The sequence below is a fragment of the Rhipicephalus microplus genome, chromosome 10, assembly GCF_043290135.1.
Source record: "Rhipicephalus microplus isolate Deutch F79 chromosome 10, USDA_Rmic, whole genome shotgun sequence".
Classification (NCBI taxonomy): domain Eukaryota; kingdom Metazoa; phylum Arthropoda; class Arachnida; order Ixodida; family Ixodidae; genus Rhipicephalus; species Rhipicephalus microplus.
In genome coordinates this window covers 52,132,253-52,154,526 of record NC_134709.1, presented here as the reverse complement: position 1 = coordinate 52,154,526, position 22,274 = coordinate 52,132,253, and the positions used below count along the sequence as shown (strand labels likewise).

General features: G+C 43.3%; 1 protein-coding gene across 4 annotated transcripts in view; it reads right to left on the bottom strand.

Annotated features, from left to right (window-relative positions):
- Nucleotides 1–22,274, bottom strand: part of mmy (UDP-N-acetylglucosamine pyrophosphorylase mmy) — a 91,148-nt gene that overhangs the window by 3,964 nt on the left and 64,910 nt on the right. For 2 of the 4 annotated variants that reach the window (XM_037432153.2, XM_037432155.2), the window contains exons 2-10: nt 18,625–18,747; nt 14,483–14,646; nt 12,638–12,842; nt 11,808–11,967; nt 9,910–10,098; nt 8,220–8,413; nt 6,991–7,125; nt 6,065–6,250; nt 1,494–1,532 (exon numbers count right to left, since the gene is read on the bottom strand). In XM_037432153.2, coding sequence (XP_037288050.2) covers nt 1,494–1,532; nt 6,065–6,250; nt 6,991–7,125; nt 8,220–8,413; nt 9,910–10,098; nt 11,808–11,967; nt 12,638–12,842; nt 14,483–14,646; nt 18,625–18,747 — 1,395 coding nt within the window. Of the gene's footprint in view, nt 1–1,493; nt 1,533–6,064; nt 6,251–6,990; nt 7,126–8,219; nt 8,414–9,909; nt 10,099–11,807; nt 11,968–12,637; nt 12,843–14,482; nt 14,647–18,624; nt 18,748–21,003; nt 21,461–22,274 lie in introns of those variants that run through there. The other 2 variants (XM_037432152.2, XM_037432154.2) reach the window with 2 other exon arrangements.

Sequence of the window (22,274 nt, the reverse complement as noted above, 5' to 3'; positions counted from 1 at the left end):
CAACACTCGCTGCAAGTGGCCGTCGTTGTCTTAACAGTTGCATTGGGTTTGAAGGACACTACAAGGAAATACGAATTGAGGAGAAAAAAAAAACTTTTTTTTTTTAAATTATTGCAATTGAAAGATCTGCATACCCTTCACACAATTCAAATCGCCTGAATCTTTGGTCTTACGTGCCGCAATGATAACTTCTGGCATATCGCATCCGAAAACTTCGACTGATTATGAGAGGCAGCGTAGTGGAGGGGTCCACGACTTTTCACCCCTTGAAGTTCTTTAATGTGCTCCTAAACCTAAGCACATGGGCCTTTAGCACTTCGTCTCTGTGAAGATGCAGCTGCCATGACTGGTATTCGGTACCACAGCAATCGTGTCAGCAGTCGAGCAACATAACTATAATTGCGTTCCAGCAGGTACAGCAGTGTATTAACGAGTTGCCATCTCTTTGGGCTAGTAATAAAATGCCCTGTTGAACTTGTATGTAATGTCATGCACTAACTTCATTATCTGGATTACAAACGAGCTGTTGTCAAAATACAAAAAATAACATTTCGAGAGCGTACCTAAAGTCAATACCATAATATTGACATAGCAGATTATCTGAAGCATTCCTAATCTGCTCGTGTAGCCTAAATTGTGAATTGCCCTTAGTGCTCCTTCATAGGTTGATGCCAAAGTCACTTTTGCCTCATCGGCTAGCTTATTTCACAAGTTAAAAAAACTCGCAAATCAGCTAAGATAAGAGGATTTTCTTTGAAGCCGTCAAACAACGCATAGCTCCGAATTGGCGTTACCTTCAAAATTGGTTTAGAGAGCATACTTCATGCCACTCAACTCGGTTCGAATCGCAAATTGTAGTATACGTGTGAAAGCAACGAGCACGAAGGTTACAATTTTTGCTGATTAGTCAATTGAGCATCAAATGACTGCTTTGTAGTAAAATTTAGTGCTGGCACACTTGAAAACTTACACCAATGGTTCTCAAATAAGGGTCCGCGGAGCCATATTTATGATTCGCGAAACCCTCACCTGCCAAGTATTGATGAACTGTCCAAAATGAAGTGATGTGGCACGTTTGTTTGACATTTCCGGTAGCAATTAGAGGCACCTGTTTCACGCTCTAGTTGTGTTAACTTACCTACGTACCCCCCTCTCTCCCCTTCGCTGCAAGGGGTCCGCCATCACTTCCACCAGTCCACAAGGGGGTCCCTGACACATCCATGGCTGAGAACCACTGCCTTACACCATTGTATAGCGTATCTTCAAAAGTGGAGCTCAACAAGTACGATTGAGTTGTTTTCTATTGACTCGCTTCTTTTTTTTATCAGTTGTGTTTCAAAAAAAAAAAAGAAACAGCGGACCAAAAGTTGGAAAAAAAAAGAAAGACGTGCAGGCACGTAAAACGTATTCAAACACACGTCGGCAAAAATGATCTCTACAAAACAAACCCAGCCACCAGTTTCCGTAAGTCATGCTCGCAAAGTGTCGAGTACCTTTTGTGGTCACCGTGTCCGCTCTCAGTTTCCTCCGCACTGTTGAAGAACATGGTGGCAACAGGTACGTGCAAGAGAGAACGCATGCGGTCTTCAACTTATTGGGTGCAGCAGCATGCCACGTCAACGAGACATGCCAGGCAAAAGCAGCCAGCCTGTCTACACATCGCACCAGTCGCACGGGTGCGAGAAAAAGAAATGGCGTTCTCGCACGGCAACTTGCCGCTCTTAAAGAGGCCCTGCAACACTTTTTGAGCATGGCCAGAAAACGCTGCCGATCTGTAGTAGAGGCTCCCGACAGCACGGGAGCCAAATATTACAGCACAGCACGCGGCCTGGAATTCACAATAAATGATCAAAGTCAGCTAAAATTAGCTTTCTCTTCTCTCGACAAATCGCGGAAAATAAGCCCAGTAAGCCCATCTATCAGCCATTGGCCGATTTGAACATGGCACGCTCGGTTGTTACAGAGGTCTCCGCGAGAGGCTGTCACTTTTCCACGCATGCGCACGCAATTGCACTAAAGAAGCTGCTCATTCGAAGAAGAAAAAAAAAGAACTCATGGTCACGAGGCACAAGTGACGTTTTTTGTTTGCCCCTCCCGTCCCTCCCTGCTCAGCTTCCAGCACTTTCGTTGGGCCGAGAGAAGAGAGAATGCAATTGCACCATGCGACAAACCTTTGTAACTCCACTCACGCTGTACGGATTCTTAAAATATTTGCGGCGTTGAATTTGTGAGGCAATAAGCTCTTCCAGTGAGTTCCTTCCATGGTTGCTTGAAAAAGTGTTTCAGGGCCCCTTTAAGTTAACATCAGGTTTTACGGTGCAAAAGCAGCTGCACCAGCCACAAGGTGTCACAGCTTGTCGTTAACACTCGCTGTTCGATATCCTTTGCAAGAGAACCCGTGACAGGCCTTATGATCAGTTTACATTTTGTGGTCAGAGCAAGTTAAAATGATGCACTGAGCCGGATAATCTGGAATGAATGTCTCTTTACCCATCCTTCATGAAAAATTTCTGATTTTGCTTAACAGCTGCTACAGACACCAGTGGCGGTGAAGGACAGCTGGGCCCCCAAAACCAGCTGCAGTGATATACTCGTCGACCAATTTTACACAGGTTTTCATTTATGTTGATCTTTCAGTCAGCTTTTTTTAAAATCAAATTCAGTACAAGTAACGACATGGTTCTCATCTTTCGTAAAGCGTTTATCACGATTATAGAGTGCCCTATTCCCACGAAGCCTATGAAATTTATCACTATAAAGATTGTTATGCTTATAATGAAAAAAAAAAATTCAAAGTATTCCTTCAACCAGCATCCATTTCAAGCATTTGAGGCTGGCTGTTGTTCACCATGCTTTGTTCACCAACTTTCAGTTTAATATTAACCCTTCCTGCTGTGAATCATTCTTTTTACCCAGTAATCGAAATTGAGAGCTGGCTTTTGTACCCAGTAATCGAAATTGAGAGCTGGCTTTTGTCACTTTGTAATTCTACTTTCAACTTCTACATTTTTGTGGCAAAAGTTGGTGAACGGTTTTAAAATACAGTCCAACCCCGCTACAATGAAACTGACGGGGCGCGGAAAAAATTTTGTCGATGCGAAAATTTCGTTGCAGTGAAATCGAAAAAATATAGCTGATCTCAGCTAGCAAAACAAAGAAACGTTTATTCTCAAAATTCAAAAAATGTCCGCTGCTTCCTATTCTTTCTCAGCAGCATCACGTCGTCATTCTCACTCATGTATAGCGAGGCTATGGTGAAAAGAACGCTGAAACAATGCCTAAAACCGCCTTCGTGAACGAACCAAACAGTTGCATTAACACATTAACACCAGCAGCTGTCCGCCGTCAAAAGCATCTGACAATGCCGAGATGGAGGCAAGGTACCGTGGAGCGGCGACTTTTGCGTTATTCTATGCCATTCTTATCATCCATCACTCGCGGCCAGCCGATTTTGTTGATAATGAGGACGAACAGCCGCTCTGATTAGCTACCACACTGGCCAAGCGCGAGCATAACGATAAGCACCGGAAAAGGCATCGTGTCGCGGTTGCACCCAACAGCTGCGAGAAGGAAACCATGAACTGAGCGACTGAGCTTCAGCTTTGGATCGTCTGCGGACACAAAAGCAAGCCAGTGGCAAAACAAAAGCAGGGCAGTCTCATTGCCATCACTATCGAGCAATGGCGGCGGCGCCCATGCTTGCTGAAGAGGTGGTATAGCGGTGGTTTCTAGTGGTGCAACATGTGCTTTAAACTTTGTTGACACATTTTCAGGCTCTGAAAATGCATCCAAATGTTAAAGAATGGGTTTACTGCATAGCAATTAGTATCTGAGCCTGGAATTGCATCGTAAAATTTCGTTGAAGCGGGACGATTGAAGAAAAAGTATTCGTTGTGGTGACAACATTTATGCATTGAGTCTCATAAACTGCTGACGGGGAATCATGAATTTTTCGTTGTAGCGGAAATTTCGTTGAAGTGGCCTTCGTTGTAGCGGAGTTCGACTGTAGTGAAAAAATGCAGTATAATTCAATAACCCCAATTGGTACTGTGTTTTACAAAACAGGATAATGGCAACATAACGAAAGCCTTAAAGCACAAGTGAATAGTTCTAAAGTAATCGCGCAACATTTTCAAAGCAAACAGTCTTATGTTGAAGTACATCACTTGATCTAATGCCTCAAGTGAATTTGCAAGTAATACCCAGTCATTTGCTTCATAATAAACCCGCATTGACAAGGCTCTTAAGAGCAATAAGGGTTTATGAAACATTCCAGCAAAGCCTCACGGGCAAAAGAAAGTGACACAAACGATCATCGCCATTTCTTTTTCTGCCGGCCCACGCGTGCGTGGCTCATAGCACTGGTCAAAAAGCAAATATGTGAAAAAGGGAGCAAGAATGGCAAAATAAACACATGATGCATACAAAGGCTGGGTGCAAAAGCTTTTCACTAGCATCAGTTAACTCTACGTAATTCTTTTGCATCATGCACGAAGTTTTGGAAAGCACGATGCACAAACTAATGTGCTGTACAGAACAAGCAGGTGAATGAACGCATACAGAAATGAGAACGGTTAATCATTACACATAACCAGGTGTTCCAGCTAAGGCTTGATGTAACACTTAAAAGGCCCGCCAACCAATCAGACTTCAAAAGACAAAAGAGTGACTTCTGTCTTGTCTTTACTACCCTTTGTACAGCTGCTATCTCCGTTTCATCATTTCTTCATAGAACACGTGGATAATCGACGCTTAACACCACTATTTCCAGCTCTTCATTTATGTGTTACCTCCACTTGCCCCGTCAAAGACGTGCATAACGAGGTGACAGCAGTTGCTCGCGCAAATTAGCCATGCAACTGGTATCTCTCTTATGAGGACCAATCGAGTACTTGTTTCCTCGTGACGTTGCATCAACAGACTGTTAGCGTCTGAGAATGAGACGGAGAGACAGGAACGCCAGGAGAGAATAATGCGCTCATTCTCTGTGTTTTTAGAGGCTGTTCAGGGGCCCTTTAAACGTAGTGCAGTTGATACAATTCTAATAAGGCAAAAACTAGCTACATAGAAATTTTTTTTCGTTTTGCCTTCATTAAAACTTAGCTGTGGTTGGCTGAGAATTGAACACATGCCTTCGCACTTGGCCATTCGACACATAGGTCTACCACTGCGAATTTCCACTGTAACTATTTTTTCCCAATCGCAGACACCCGCTGCCACGAATAATGCGGGGCCAAAGAAAAATAAACAGCCACTGTTTTCGGGCGACTACTTTTGCTGAGTTACTCAAGGTCGTAGCTGAAACACTGGCGTACAAAACACGGCAACAGGATTTTGACGTAATTGCATACAAGCACAACTTGCAAATGCTGTAGATGGTAAAATGAAGAAAACCAATTGAATCGCACGCAGCCTCCAGGTATCTGCTGATATACTAAATCAAGGCAGGTCATGCAAATCTAGCTGGGTTACAATCCTTAAAAAGGCATTTTTCATTTGCTCTATATTGAGAGTTGCCAACTTGACATTTATTATCTCTAGAAGCGAAACCTTTTGGAGCAGTCTGGAAGATGTGAAACAGTGAGAGGCACAGCAGATTCTTATACTTTGACTCTCTTCATTCACATGCCTTGCAGCCGAACACTTCAGTTGCTACTGGCAAAAATGATGGCCATGCATTCATATCCAGGCAACAAGGGAACGTGGCAACGTGAGAGGACAAGTCACCTTGACAAAAGATCAGACTGTCGGATCAGAAACGAATGATCGCCGACAAGCCCACACAATCGAAAGAGCATCGGTTATTGTAAAACGGCACGTACAAACTGCGCCTTTGAGGACCACATTTTTGTATGCTTTCCAGCATAACGTTTTACATGTACAGTGCCCAAATCTCCAAGGTGTAAAAGCTTCGCTTAAACGACTTTGAAGCATATCAAGCTACGACTATTGCCAACATGCCCAAACTGACCAAGGTTACATGTTACGAGAACAGTGTCATGACAGAGAAAGACTGGGTAATAATGAGAAAAGCTATGCAGGGCATGCTGGCTAGTAAACTCACCTTGGAATTAGTGGAATGGGGCAGCCATCCTCGTCAACGAGCTTGCCACCCGCGCTGAGGATGTAGCGGTGGTGCAGGCTGTACAAAGCGTGGCGTGCGGTGGTCGGCGTGTCCTTGGCGGCACCCTCGGCATTCTTGAGAGGAGAGAACTCATCCTCTCGCAGGACTTCCCAGACGAAGAAGTTGCTACAAGAAGAAGAAAGAACCGGCCGGCACTTCGCAACTACACTTGCAGCACACATCCCAGGATAGTTCGAAACTGCCAATGTAATGCACACAAGCATGCCTTTCCTCGCAACATGACCAAGTTGTCCACATTGGAGGGAAGTCAAGTTAGTGACTAAGGAGGCGAAGCAAACGAGGCCCAATTACGCTCTTGCACACTACTCTTGAAGATGAAGCTCAAGCGTACTCCAACTTTTGTAGCACAACTGGTCTGATCACCCGTTCCACATTATCCAAAACCAATAGAAAAACGTGTCTACCTGCGAGCTACCTTCTCGTCAGGTTTCCGAGCCTTTCTGAACAGCCACCTTGTTACTTAGCTAATGCTTAAACCTCAGTATAACAATCCCGGATATAACAAATTGTCAGTTATAACAAAGTAAGTGAATAATGGTTTTGTAATAAATACAGCATTAGGAATTACACTTATAACAAACTTTCGGGTATAACGAAGTGTTTTTGTGGGAGGTGTGACTTTGTTTTCATGAGGTGTGAGTGTACAGCAATGTGGGAAGTACAGTACATCTGCAAAGCTACCCTTTTTTTTTTTTTGCAAGCTTAATCAGAATCAGGAAGAAACTAAAGATGACTGCTGTAATGGAGCTGTTGGCAATTACAGCTAGAGTGAGTATTGAAAAACGGCCAGTGATGTCTGCAAGCATTGTAGGTCTAAGTAGCCCAGATTGGAAATGTTGACTCACTCGGCGTATTCGAAGACGTCAAAGACGAACATCTCCAACTTGATGCCGTTGGGCTTGTCAGGCTTCACCAAGTTTCCGAGGTCGTTCACGTACGGAATCTTCTTCTTGGCCACGTGGTACTTGAGACTCGTACCCCTGACGGAATACAATCGAAGAAGCAAAAATTGTACCACTGTGCAAAAGAAGAAAAAGCCTATTTCAATTTTCATTTGACACACTTGTTCGGATGATAGCATGCACATAAGCGTGCAGCGTGTGCATGCACTGCACTTTGTCAAATCTGAATAGGTGAAATGTGAGAGTAATGCAGCGCTGGGATTTTTTCTTAACCTGATGCACCCAATGCTGCCAGAAGAACAGCAAGAAACTTTTATTTACCATTTATAAAAACAATGTTCACACCTCTATAAAAGCACAGCGATTAGCGAAACGCCAGAAGAGACTGCATTGTACACTGAAACCTCAATATAACAAACCAGGGTATAACAAAATACCAGTTACAACAAAGTAAATGAACAATAGTCTTTCAAAAGGTACAGTGTTAGAAATATGTCTTTGTAACGAATTTTTAAATATAACAAACTTATTTTCATCCAAGGTGTCCCTTCGTTATAGTGAGGTTTAAGCGCATGCCATCGTACTTAAGAGTTACAGGGAGAACACTGTCTGTCACAAAAACATGTACGTAAGCATCGAATAAATATATATATAAAAGAGTCTCCTCCTTCAAAACAAAACTTGCACATTCTCTGCCAACACCAGCACAAGAGTCTATGTGTAAATTGACATTCGGTTTGAGGTAGATATCACATGTAAAATATAGAAGCATTTTGCAGTGAATAATAGCGTGACGTTATTTCTTTTGCCATTTACGGTGTCTCGGTGGGTTATCATTGTTATCAACAATTATAAACCAGTTAGATAGTTGTCTCTCGATGCAAGACACCTTACCGTCTAGCAAGTTTCTTAAATGTCCCAGATTGCTTTTAAAATAAAGGTCCCCGAATTTATGTGTATGTGTCAGGAATGATGTCTGCATTGTTGAATGCGTGCGATTATTCTGCAATGTGTGGCAAAATGGCTACAGACGGCCCGTGAACTTAACGAGCGAGATTAGATCAGTCAAATGGCACTACGTGCACCACCAGCATTGCACATCGAATGAACCTGGTCCTCACGAAAGCAGTCTCCTCCACTAAAGAGTTTATACTATAAATAATCAGGCTTACGCGGACACCCGCTTGAGGAAGTCAAGGGTGAAGAAGTGGTTGCAAATGGACCCCGCGTTGAAGGTGAGCCGGCCGTCGGGGTTTCGACGCTGAGCCGTTCGTAGGGACACCTCGCTGTACTCGACCACCTGGAAGCGGCCCTTCACCCGACAGACAACCCCGACGGCTTCTGTGGGGAACGCCTTCTCCACGACCTACAAGAAGACTGTTTGATTAAAGACGTGCCCCTTTTGATCCTTTCATTTTTTCATTTCAGGTGCTTGCATTAAAGAGAGGGCCAGTGAACAAGCTCAAACTTTTCATGCAGAAAGCTGCAGCAAACCGCATTTTATGAAAGTCCCGGAATGCTTTATGATTTTATGAATGCTGCATGTCGTGCAGACGCGCCGTTTCTGAAAACTATTTCCACGCCCCTCTATAGCGCCTGTCCAGTGCTCCTTGTCCACAGAATTGTAAGTTCCGCGTAGTCAATCTGCGTCATAAATCGTGGAGCTCTGTAAAGTTGCCCATGGACCACTCTACATGACACATCTTCATCGAGCAGTCATTTTCAGTAAAGAACAGTGCCCTGCGGTGATGCGGTTTCACTTGAGCATTTACCCCGCTTCTCCACAGTGTCACCAGGGTAACCATGGTGCCGCTCTGACACGAGCGACAGGTGGAGGAAGCCTTGCTCGCTCATTCGTCGCTTGCCGATGATGACAAAATCGCTGTTGTTGTGTTACACTGCCGATGTGGGTTTAGTCAGGACAATGGTCCACACCTGCCCTACTCAGCTGTAAATAATTTGAAAAGGTCAAGCGAGATATCGAAACCTGCCAATGGGGGTTGTTCTATACTCTTAAGTTCCTTATTACAGCGCTTATTCACAAATATAGTATGGCAGTATGTACAAGTGTGCAGTTATTACTTCAATGACATCTTGGACAGCGGGGTTGTTTACTGGCCCTTTAGCTAAGGTGTACAAAATGAATTTACTTTCATTTTATTATTCCATTAAATCACTGAACATTATAATTGGGTATCATAAATTGGTTGCACATGGCTTCAAAGTTGGATGCTCATAAAATGACAACAAAGTAAACAGGATTGGTCGGCAAGGTATCTAGTTGATAATGGGATAAGTAACAACCTGTCACTCTCATCTGCTCTTTCGTATTCAATATATGATCCCACAATAGCAGCTAAACAGACTGACGAGACATTCTGCACAAGTCCCCACAATAACCTAATGATATATACTAGGTATTCTCTATCTTACCTGCAACTTAATTACATGGACCCAATGGTTTAAAAAACTTTGATTGACAGGTATGTTGTCTCACCCTTTTATACTTTAGCACTGACTAGAATGCCAGACATGCCCAAAATGCAAGCAACTACAAACTTACAATCATTTGACATTAAGCACATTTGGCATTAAGCACCTGGGGTTCTTTAACATACTGCTCAAAATATGCCCCGATTATAGAAAGTGCAGAAAGCTTTCTATCAATTTTATCACATATACGTGTGCAAATGATTCAGAATACGTAGTTGTTTCAATAATGGAATCATGAAGTTGCTCACACGCAGAGTGAACACACATAAAGTGTCAATAGCCAAGACAATATGTACGTGCTGAAGCAATTAGCACTGCATCACTTATCGTTAGAGCTTAAAAAATATTTCCTAAAATGCCAAGACGCACCTTTGCTGCACAGTCAGCACCATTAGAGACGCAGTAGCCGACAAATGTGGGGTCAGCCATCTTAACGAGAATATTGTCTACACAGTAGACGTGAATGTAGCTGACGCCTCGCCGCTCCATGTCAGCCAGAATACCCTTCCTCTGCAGGACACTGTAGAGTCCACCGTTGCCGTCCGGGGACATGGACACCTGAGCATCATGGAAACGTCGAGATCACTGATGTACGAGCAAAATACTATCAAATGAAACACGACTTTAGGAATTTTTCGATGCGACAACAAATTTCCATTCCCCAACAGCCATTCATAGCGTTTCGATGTTGTCACCAACTAAAATTAACAAAGCTGTCCTGGAACAAAATTCATATTAGAAAGCCTTTCCCAAAATAAATGTGTAGAAAATGCAGCAATTTTTTTCTCATGTGTACATAGTTTGGTTTTTTTCGGGAGCACGCTGTAACACTATTGCGTTAAAATATTTAGCCATCCTAGTCTTGACCCTGAATTCAATCTTGATACGGCTGCACTGCACATCGTTCCAAGCACCGAACAATGGGCCTAGCAGTCTAACGCTTTTACGTACCGAATGGCGGTGCGGGTAGCGGTAGTTTGTTATCCCTGTCAATGCTCCCACAGGAATGCAGTGGTTGTTTTTGTTGTTCAACGGCGACAGATGGCACTGACCAGCTCTTCGCAACTTTCTTCGCTCAGCCTGCTTGCACAATCCTTGCATTCGTCCTCCCCGTCTTTGCATATTGGCAGCTCGTCACAGCTTCGCGCGACCGTCTACCACGCCTTTATCGGCCATTCGCGTAGGCTCCGTGTCCGGGCTGCCGTCGCAAAATTTTCACACCACAGGCATGTGTCAAAGGCAAACAAAAAAAGGCCGTGATAGCTTTTGTGTGTTTCTACGTAACAATTTTTCTATTTTCAAGGGTAGAAAAATCTTCATCAATTTTGCAAATTTTACAATTTAATGAACTCATTCGAGTGTGGCCATCACTTTGCTAACCCTTTCAAATGCCACCTATAAAAAGCTGTCTGTAGATGCATCAAATCACTACAACATTACTTCAAAGCACTCAATATACCTGTGTGACAAGAATAACGAGATAATTGTTCAATTTATGTGTGCTATGATGACTAATCTTAATTAAGTTGTAATTAAATATCCTTTTACCCTGAAGTCATTGACGATTGCTTTTGGCATAAACAGAGTAAAATTTTGGGCTAAAAATATAGTGCAAATTCATTTTTGGTTATGCACACTTTAAGAAAAAAAAAGAATCCGCTTTTCACATTGCTTGAAGGAAGTAGCACGTCACACGACTAGTAATCAGGAAAGTGCTCGTATGTATCAGTACACTGTAAAATGAAGTTAAACATGACAAATTTATAATGCAGAAGGTTCAATTCATCCAAAGTATGATATATCTTGCTCTTTCTTAGCCTCCACGTGATCCAAACAGCGAAAACGAGCGGTGTACACAATGGTGTACAAGACATCTCAAAGGGTTAAATCAAGTTTCAACTGAAATACAACACACCCACACCCAGAAAGCCTCTTTAATTCCAGAGTTATTTTTTCAAAGAACACTCCAAGATCACCTTTTTCGTTTTCCAGTTCTATGTGAAATTGTAGTACTGTAAAAAAAAAAGAAGCAGTAAAATTATGTTTTCTACTGGAGAATTGGCTTCACCGCATGGCTCTCAACTTTGCTGATGTTGTAGTTGTGCAAAACCTTATTCCTACTTGCTGTGCTGGCTTAGCGGCTACCAAAGCGAGTACGAATAGGTTAGAATACACGCACACCTAAGGACATGCCCAACAGAAGCAAGCGTTTGTTTCAAACCACAAACACTGAAAACACTAAACCGAGTGGGACTGCAATCACTAACCTTGTATGGTGTCTCTAGGATTATCTTTCCATCGAACGTAAACGAGGGCATCATGTTTTGCTCGAACACGACCAGGCTATCTTCCTGAAGTCCAAAGAAGTCGTGCTTTGCGAAGAACTCGAGCGTGGGTTCTTTTGTGTGCTCGCTCGTCATGATGTACCTGTGGACCAACGACCAGCTGTTATAACCAAGCGTGTAGCACCATCAAGGCAACAGATGAAGGAGGAAGCTCGCTTGTAAGTTTGTGTTATCAACGTTAATAGTTTCATGACATCTACGCAATTGCTTCAATTAGCAAGCTCCACATCTAATGTAAAGAACGGTAATCCTGATGTACGACATGTTCCCTAGCACATTTTATATCACATCAAACACCCCCTTCACTGCCTTAGTGCTGCAAATATTTATGTACGAAACGCAATGTTTTCGCTGTGTACTAAAACTTTTTTTCTTTAATGTTACATGCGACTTTCTGTAACAGTCGTGGCCAAAGTGGACAACAGTGTATCCGTAAATAAGACCATAACTAGACAAAGGTGCATAGGTTGATGGCAATGCCCCATTTTCGCGATATAACTGGGATGAATGTGTCACCCAACAAGAGTGAAACGACTGCTGTGGTGGCTGACATCAATGCAGGAACGGATACGCAACAAGTGTCTTGGACACATTCATGTCAGACGTCATTGATCTGGACTAGTCCAAGTCAGATCATGGCTTGATGTTAGAACACATTTCCGAATGAAAGGGGTAAGTGTGCCCATTATTGTGTGATATCTTTGCTAACAGCTAACGAGATGCCATGTCATCAGGCCACAGCACCCACCCACCAGGGAATGTTTCCCCGCTTGCCGGTGAGCTCCTGAGCCAGCTGCGCCAGGCGACAGAGCCGCTCCCCTTGCAGCTGGTAGAGCGTCTTGTGCGAGGGCAGGCCCACATCGTACATGCCCTTGGGGTAGTGGACACCCAGGCGGGTGCCCTGACCGCCGGCCAACAGCAGTGCGGCCACCTTGCCTTCCGACACCAGCTCCAAGCCTGGCAGGCAAGAGAAAGGGCAACGGCAATAACTTTACGCAGGTTTCTTCTCCCAAAACCACAACATGATTGAAAGATGCCACAATGAAGGGCTCCGGAAATTTTCACCCCCTGGTCTTCTTTAACATGCACCTCAATCTAAGCACGTGTACCTCTAGCTTTTTGCTTCTAACAACACACAGACGCAGTGGCCGAGATCCAATTCCACGATCTCCGGGTCGGCAAGAAAGCTCTGTAACCTCTATGCCACTGTAGCAAGTAAAAGAAAGGGCAGGCTCATAAGGGGGGCTAGTTAGTTCGTATTTGTCATAATGTTAAAATGAATGTTAAAGGGCATATTAAATAAAGTTTGGGGTTTTGCGGGCGAATACCCCTACATGCGATTATGAAACGTGCCACCCAGCAGGGGAACTCTGTATTAATTTCAACCAACTAAATTTATTGGTATACATGTAAATCCAAGTGTTCAGGTGATTTTGCAGTTTGTCAATAGAAGCACATTTAAGGAGTGGTAGAACTGAATACTACTCTGTATCCACTAATTTCATAAATATTATGTATGACTTACATCTGCCTCGGACATGATGCTTGCCCAAAAGCTCTATTTCGCTTTCAAATAGAGTTTAAAATTTGAAGCCCTTAAAAGAGCACTGACACAAAATTTTGACGGCAAGATAATGAGTGAGATAGATTTATCTAGAGACATGCATTGATTGATATGTGGGATTTAATGTCACAAAACCATATGGTTATGAGAGACGCAATGGTGGAGGGCTCCGGAAATTTCGAGCACCTAGGGTTTTTTAACGTGCACACAAATCTGAGCACACAGGGCTACAGCATTTTTGTCTCCATCGAAAATGCAGCTGCCACAGCCAGGGTTCGATCCCGCGACATGCGGGTTAGCAGCCGAGTACCTTAGCCACTAGACCACTGCGGTGGGGGTATTTATAAACACGCACAACATCCACGAAATATCAGGGGCAAATACAACAACATATTTAATACAATTTGAAAGTGCACACCACGTGACTGAGCGAGATGTGGAGCCCCTCGCGACGCCTACATCAGCGTGGCGGGAGTGTAAACAAACATGCGTCACGAGTTTGTGCTGGCTGTTCCATTTCTTCCTCTGTGCCTACGGCTTTGCGTGTGTTGGCTGTGCTTGCTGTCAGTGCTGGGCCCACTTACGTGCGCCGCCGCATCACAGTCTTGAGTAAACATGTGGCCAGCTGTGTTTCCCTCGTTTCGTGTCAGTGCTTACGTCGCTATCGAAACTGCTTTTACTCAGCCCGACATTCTTTGAAACCGAAACTGTCACTGGGTGCTCGAAAAACGTCTCTAAATAAATAACCGCCATGCACTCGCACAAACGAGGTTTCCAGCCGTGATAGGTGGGTCATAAGCTACCTGTCGCGAAAAAAAAAAAAAAGGCTGCAATATTTTTGTGCCGCTGTTGCTTCTTTAGCACGAAATAACCTAAAACAACAATATAGGTAAAAATATAGAGGAGGCTTGACAGGCAACAAACGTTGCAATCTCTAAATGCAGAAAATCTGACCACCCATTTGCCAACACCCACCTTTGTTGCGGCAATCTCTAAATGCAGAAAATCTGACCACACACTTGCCAACACCCACCTTTGTTGCGGTACGCCTCGAGTTTCTCGGGCGAACACCGAGAGACTGAACCATGCCTGTCGGCGGGAATGGGCTCCAGGAGGTCATCCAGGCTTTCGACATCACCCGATCCCCCATCGGTCGCCTGCTTGAACGCTGACGATGTCCTCGCATAGTCGATGTACCTGCGCGAGGTGCAAGTTTGCGATACTATTTTCTGATGTACTGATACAGGCGCACGATCTATCACGTCTACAGAGAGCAAATGAAATGCGAAGTCACGCGAGAATGACAGGAAACAAGCAGCCAATAGGCAAGCTGAGGCAATTCAGGAATGTTTGCAACACACGATGAAGTATAGAATTATTTTAACTGAGCATCAATATTAAGAGGCAAAGTCTCTGAAAGCTTGAAACTGAGGAGCGTAATTACTTTAACAATGTATTTTTATTGTCTTAATTGGGTGCTAGGTGGCATTACAATTTCACGAGACTATCTGTACAAGATTGGATTAAGCCAAATACGAATTAGGCTAATTTGATTCTTGAGCCCAAAACCTTGCATTTTCATCGAATCCAAGTTTTTCAGAGACCCTTCCATTTCCTTTCCATTGAATGAAATAGAGTCTCCATTTGATGTGTGCTCATTGTTTGCCTAGGAGACGACAAAATTATTGGCAGCTTTGATTTTCTCTATTGCTGTTTTCACGTCAGACCAACAGATGAGCCTCAACCAATCCTGTGTGGCGCAAACAAACATTCTATCATAGAATGGGTAGAACGCCTCAGAAAGCCAAGACTAATCAAGAAACCTAGTGTTTGCACAGAGTGCTGTCAATACCATCTGCTGTGGAGACTGCATGGTCATTTTAAGATTGACATTTAATGTTTATATTAGAATGTACCTAAGAGAGTACTAATTTTGATATTCCTGCACTTCTCACCATACTTGAAAACTTTAAAATACATTTTACAATGCCAGTTGCAGTGCTGCATGTAACTTGTTTCTTGCATGTAACTTGTTTCTTGCATGTAACTTGTTGCATGTAACTGCTTGTTTCTGTAATGGAAGCAAAATAAACTTCAAACTTCGAACTTCATTTGAGTTTGAAAAAACACGCATTCCGTGCAACGTTCGGTCAAGCACTCGAGCTTCTTAAGCACTAGACCAATCAGTCGTAGGAAGTACAACTAATGGATTGCAACTTCAGTGTCTTCTTCCATTGCAATGACAAATGAATGAATGAATGAAGAATACAGGGCAAATAAAAGGCTAAACATGCGAGGAAATGTAATATCAGTTGGTGTCTGCATGGTAACAAACCCTGAAAGGAAAACGTGGCCCTTTCACAACCGAAACAACAGGCAGGCTCCTAAGAGACAGTTCCCATGAAACAGATGTGGATTTCCACAGCAGCATTCACACAGCTGTTGCGAGAGCAGTTAACTGAGGATAAGAATGAACAGGAACTGCCAGCTCACCTGGCAGGGCTGCTCTTCTCGTAGCACGTGCACAATAAAAGCGTAACTACGCAGTCAAGCCTTGCTTGAAGAAACCCAGGCTTCGGGAAATTTTCAATTTCAAGAGCTGTCAACTCTCGAACAGCTATCTATAGTATGAGCCTAACAAATTAAATATACCAAAACAGTGAAGAGAATTCAACTTCTAGCCCCCTTCAGTAAATGTGTGGATGAAAACGCAGCTTACGAAAGGCCGTACTAAATATATCTGCAATGCCTACACGGATAAAGATGAAAGTTTTTTTTTCTTTTAACTACCAAACAAGTGCATAAGTTGGAAGAGTGCGTTACACGTCTCGTTATTAATTAAAGCGTCCTTGAAGTGTCTCGTTATTAATTAAACCTTCTTTGAAGAAGTCAAATTCACTCGTCAGAACACTTGACTCCAGTGACACGTCCCGTTCAACAATTTATCATCACTTCAGTTGAATTAAAATCCTGATTTGACAACATGAAGGCACACAATAAGGCACACGTGACACTGTGTTTTCTTTTGCCTGTTTGTTGTGAATGCACTGCAGCTGAGGTGCGCTGAATTAACCGGACTCGCAACGCTGCGCTCGCTCATTATGATTACAGGAGATGACTTTTGCAAATTCAAGTTCTTGGAAACCAAAGGTGAGAAAGTTGCAGTTGACCACAAATACAGGTAACCCCTCAAGAATTGCAGCTGTCCCTCTCCCACTCAAAGAATCTGTGAATACCAGAGGTACACGTCGATGTAGAACATATATATGGCAGTAGCAATACCTGTTCCGAATGTTTGCGAACAAGGGCGTAACCCACTTTTCAAAGAATCTCTAAGAAGGAAAGTTCAGAAATGAGGGGCTATGAAACCCTAAAGATGTCCCGTCAACATTATTCCCTGAAAGGGCAGACTATGTCGCCTTCTTTACCGTGATGCAGTTAGCTAATGGCTACATTGAAGCATTATTCAGTACGGCATCTACCTAACCAATGCAAACAGACTGTGGTTCATTTAGGGTCTCAGCACAGCATTGAAGCTAGAAATTTGACGATGTATACCTGGATTTTGTTCACACACCCTCTAAAATAAGCTATAAGCGATACTTCCAACTGAACTCAAGTAGTGTCGATTTATCTTGAACTATTACCGGATAATGACAGCTAGTGCTAACTAATGCTGCCTAAACATGATTGAATTATTGCTCATTTTGGCTAGCATTGGCTAGGTATAGGCAGATCTTGGCAACAATCAGCAGTATATGCCAAATTTTAGGTACTGTCGGCTAATGTAGGCTATCTGTCACTACATCAGTACCCTACATAGAATGTAGAAAAAAGCCTGGCATAGTATTCTAAATGTTCATTGCTTAACTTTAACTAGTCGTCTATTTGAAAAAAAATTATTCAGCTACTAATGCCGAGCATTCATAAAAATGTATTCAGAAAAACAACACCACTCTAAAACCTCATTCTAACTTAATGCCAAAACATGAAACAAGCAATACAGGGAGGTCTGAAATTAGGGAACTACAGACGTCTACCTGCCAACTGAGTTATACCTATCAGATGCTTTGTTGTAGACTACCATATCACTCCAACACACACACATACACACAAAAATAAAAAACAAAAACATACGTTGCTTCATATTGCATGATAGAATAAACATGAGTGTAACTTCATGCACTCATGTGCCTGTGCTTATAATGCGGTGCATTTCTTGTATGAAAATTCTGTTTCCTTTTTATCGCTCTTTGTATTATGAACATGAAGTTTTGTACACGCAGTCGAATTAAATGTTTTCTATGTTATGTTGCATAAAACTTCGAAATTCTTTTTTTATTCTTTTTTTTCTGTTAGCTTTGAAGCTTTGCATAGTGTATTCATGGCCAAGAGTATTTTTAAATATGTATTATGTATCTCGGAGTTCTGAATGTGAACCTCTACACCATTATTTCTGTTTTTTCAACGCTGGACTTTTTCTGACTTGTTTTGTTGCCGTCTCAAAATCGGGTCATGGACAACATCAAGCCTTGCTGACAAAGTCCTCAAGATCGGTTGTACATACTGTGTGTAGAAATTTGATTTGAGTTTATCAGGCAAGGCTGACATTGAATTAATCCAATCTCAAACAAGTGATCGAGACGTCGTACAAAACTTTTTTGATGCTCGTTTTCTCTGTTATGGCAAAAGACATGGCAGCATTCCAAGGAAAGTAGTATTTTAGAAGTATTTCTGCCACAAACCTATAGTCATCGTCTGCCTTGCTCACATTTCGTTTCTTGAAAACCTGGCTTTCGGTGTTTTCCTATAAAAAAATTCCATATCACCCTGATAGTGTCCACACTGTTAAATGACTAAGAAGGAGCAGAATTGCAGCGTTGATGCAAGGAAAGTACGCAAGACTGATAATATTTCAATTTTAGGTTTCCATGTCGCATACCTACGATATAATAATTAGAAACGCTCCATAGTGAAGGGATTTTGAAATTGACCGTCTGGTGTTCTTTAACAAGCACCTAAACCTAACCACATGGACCTCATGTCGCCTTCATTGAAATGTAGCCGCTGCACAAGACAGATGACAATTATAATTGTGTGGCAGATTTACTCCCCCAAATACTCGATTTTCTTTTTCCTTAGAGTGTATGCACGCAGTCATCCGAGGGCATTTACCTCAAATCGGTCATCAGCTGGCATCTCTGCTCCTCGGTGAGCTGCGGCCAGAACCTGAGCAGGTGCTCCTGGCCATGAGCGCTGAGCGATGCCTGCACCTCCTCGTACTCTGCATTGGTGTATCTGAAAGGGAACGAGAGGGGGATAAGCAATCACTGCAGGGTGCAAAAGCAACAGCTTCGAGTGCTGCTGTTAGAGGAGATTGTGCCCTGGCGGCAAGAGGTAAGCAATCTTGCGACACAGCCACTACACTGACTGGCTCTTTTTATCGCCGAGAAACCTGTTTGTGCAACTTCACGAGACGTTCGTTAGACAGGTTCGCGTACCCGTCCCTCTCTAGTTCGCGCTGCACTGCAGCAGTTCGGACGCTCCTTTTCGACTTGATTGGCACACATTTTGCAACAGGATGAGCGTTCCTTGATAAACTTTTATCAGCGACCCTTTCCGGTGAGTGCACTGCCGGAAATCTTGCACATGTAACAAAACTGCACAACTTTCATGGTCACAGAGTATCTGTTAATATCTGCAGTGTGTGCGAGTGTTCGGGGACAAAAAAAACATCCAGACCTATTTTTTTTTCTTAAACTGTGGAGCTTTCAACAACCAAGCTTCGAACTACTAAATACACTAGATTCTCATCAAATGAATTTTTAAAAACATTATTGCAGCCTAAAATGAATGACTCGCTCTGATATGATTGGTTTCATACCTTAATTCTTTACCCCTGTTCAAGTATTAGTAAATGAAACTCATGTTGAAGAGAACACATTTTCCTGTTTCCATCAGGTTCTGTTTAACAAGTGTTTATTGTACCGAATTATGCAGCTTTGAACTGGCACGAAGTGAACACTGAAAACATCAATGTCACTTCCTGTCACATTCGAATTCAGTCAGGAAGATGGCAGTTTCTTGTTAAACAAAATTTTCTCCTCGTCAGAAACATTTGCGAAGACCGAATTTCCCGCAGTCATTTTGATTTTCTTGGAGCTGTTCAGCCCGATGGCTGATATTTGTCACAGAGCAAGTGCATTAAAAGTGCGAAGTTTTCTTCGAACGCGAAGTTTATGTCAAGAAAGACTATGAAATAAGACCCTTCATAGTAGCATTTTGCTACAATAAGATAGACATTACTTGCAGTTTGCCAAATTCGTCGTTCTGAGTAATGTGCAAGCACGGGAATACATAGCTGCACACTGCCTCTAGTGTCAGTCTTTATCACATGCGTAAAATTTACAATAGGTTTCAATGAGCACTCTCACTCATAAATTCAATTAGTTTTCTAAGTCTATATATTATATTTGTTCAGCGCATCAAATTTACATAAACAGCTGCTTCATTCCTGTTCTTGAAGTAAGTACAAGCGATGTGCTTGAACAGCAGTGCACCGAAGATGAAATACGATGTTTCACAGGCTTGCACCAAAAGAAGTACTATCATGCATGCTTATGAGATGCAATACGTTGGCATTAAAGCAGTGAACAGCCAGCATCAACAGTTGATCAGCCTTTCACAATTAACTAAGCTGGCACTGGTGCATCAAGAACGCTAGCATCAATAGTTGATCAGCACCCCACAATTAACTAAGCTGGCACTGCCACATCAAGAACGTTGAAACTTTTTTAACATGTAGTTCTTATGTGGGTCTGCTTGAGATGTACCACACTGGTACCGATGAGAAATGTAGGTTATCGTTGAGTAGATTAATGACTGCACAAACTTTTGAAGACTACAGGGCATGAGCAGCTGACTTTCGGGAGTATGCCTAGAGCGTAAAAATCCTAAAGCCATATTAAATTGTTTACATGCTGACATGCATACATTAGCTTTGCCAGTTACAATTTTTGTACGTTTAAAATCATGTTTCCAGTTGAACCAGAAACGAGAGTTCCAGCACATAACGTAATATTTTTTTCGTCTTTTGTCGTTGAACTGATACGTGTTCGCACGTTAGGTGTTTGTAATATATCGACCAATCACCTTTAATCCCTCATCCGCGCCACGTCAATTAAGTTGTACATACAGAGTTTATTATTATTTCTCTTCTTCTAACAGAGGCTATCATACGTGTCCATTACGTTAACAAGAAATAAACGCAGCGCCGAATGAAGGAGAAATGGCTCAATAAATGAAAAGGAAGGCGATGATGAAAAAAAAAAACGTAAAAAACACCGCGCTCCACACACTGTACGCGATCAAGTGTTATTCACCGATCACGCCACGATCGAAATCGTCAAACGCGAGCCCCACAATCATTAATAACGTCCGCGTGTACAAAACTCCCGGACGTGCCGCTACCGCTACGCAGAACACGCCCACACAAGTGCAATAAAACAGGCCAGCGCAGCATCTGCCAACGATCGCGAAAATGCAACAACGTACGGTTTGGGCGTCCGCCAGTCGTCATCGTCCACATCGACGGTCTTCGAAGCGGTCAGCACCCGCTCGAAGCGACGTCCACGCACAACGTACAGGCTCATGGGTCCGCTCGATCTACCCACACACTCGCACCGCGATCGCCTCCGAAAAGCGGCCGCGCGCAGCGAATGAACACTTCTCGGAACACTACAAGCGCGCGCTCTTCTTTTCCTCAAGCTCGGTCGCTCGATTACGACGGGGTCAGTCCACGAATGGCACAAGTGCAGACTCGAGGGATGGTAGATTACGCCGGAACACCGAACGTACTTCGCGAAAGCGAGAGCGGAGTTCTTTCGAGAGGGGCGTCGTCTCTCACCGACGCTTGCGGTTATCAAGGAGGCGCGCGCATTTAACGTTAACACTCGGGGGCCGACGCAATACAGCCAGCGTGGCGTACAGTCTTTTGTTTTTTTAGTTTTCGAGGCACGCGCGTTTTGTTTACTTCGGGCGATAGGAACGACAGAGAGAGAGAGAGGAGGACACGAGTGAAAACCTCGTGGAAACGGGGCAACGACGGATAGACAGATATCGGCGAGACCGAAAAGAGGCTTCGAGTATTGATCGACCGCAGCTGTCACGCGCGGCGAAGCGTTAGTAGAGCGGATAAACACTGTATGTGACCAATAATCTCAAGTGCCGTGTCGGAGAGCTTCGCTTCGACAAAGCAACGCCGCCGCTGAGTGTTGTGAGTCAGTGCCGCGAAGCAGACGACCCTAATAACGCGTCGATGAGGCTGGAAACGTACCGCTACCGACCGTAGCCAAAGTCGTGAAACAAATAAAATCGCGGCTGAAGCATAACGCGGGCGCTGGAGTCTAGCTAGAGAAAAACAGGGGTGTTGTTTGCCAGACTAGCTTTTGCTGACAGTGTTTACAAAAAAAAATATATTATGAGCCAGAAATTTGTTGAACACAAAAAGCGGCTATGCAAAAGCTAGCGCAAGGTAGCGCTCGTGCACACGCTTATTCAGGCACTGTTTGTGTGTGTTTTCTCTATGAGAATCAAATTGCGGGAAGTTTGAATGGAATGAACGCGTGCCGGTACTTGCCGTTCGCAGTGCTTACCGCATTCTACATTTGGGCCATCAGATAAGATTGCTCCGCTTGCTCTGTTATATTGCTTTCTTACTTTCCTACCCCCCCCCCCCCCCCCAAATGGCTGCGTAGCGTTCAAAACGCGTCGCACAATTTAACTGGGATTTGTCATCCTGGCACTGCGTTGGTCGTCTGCACCTT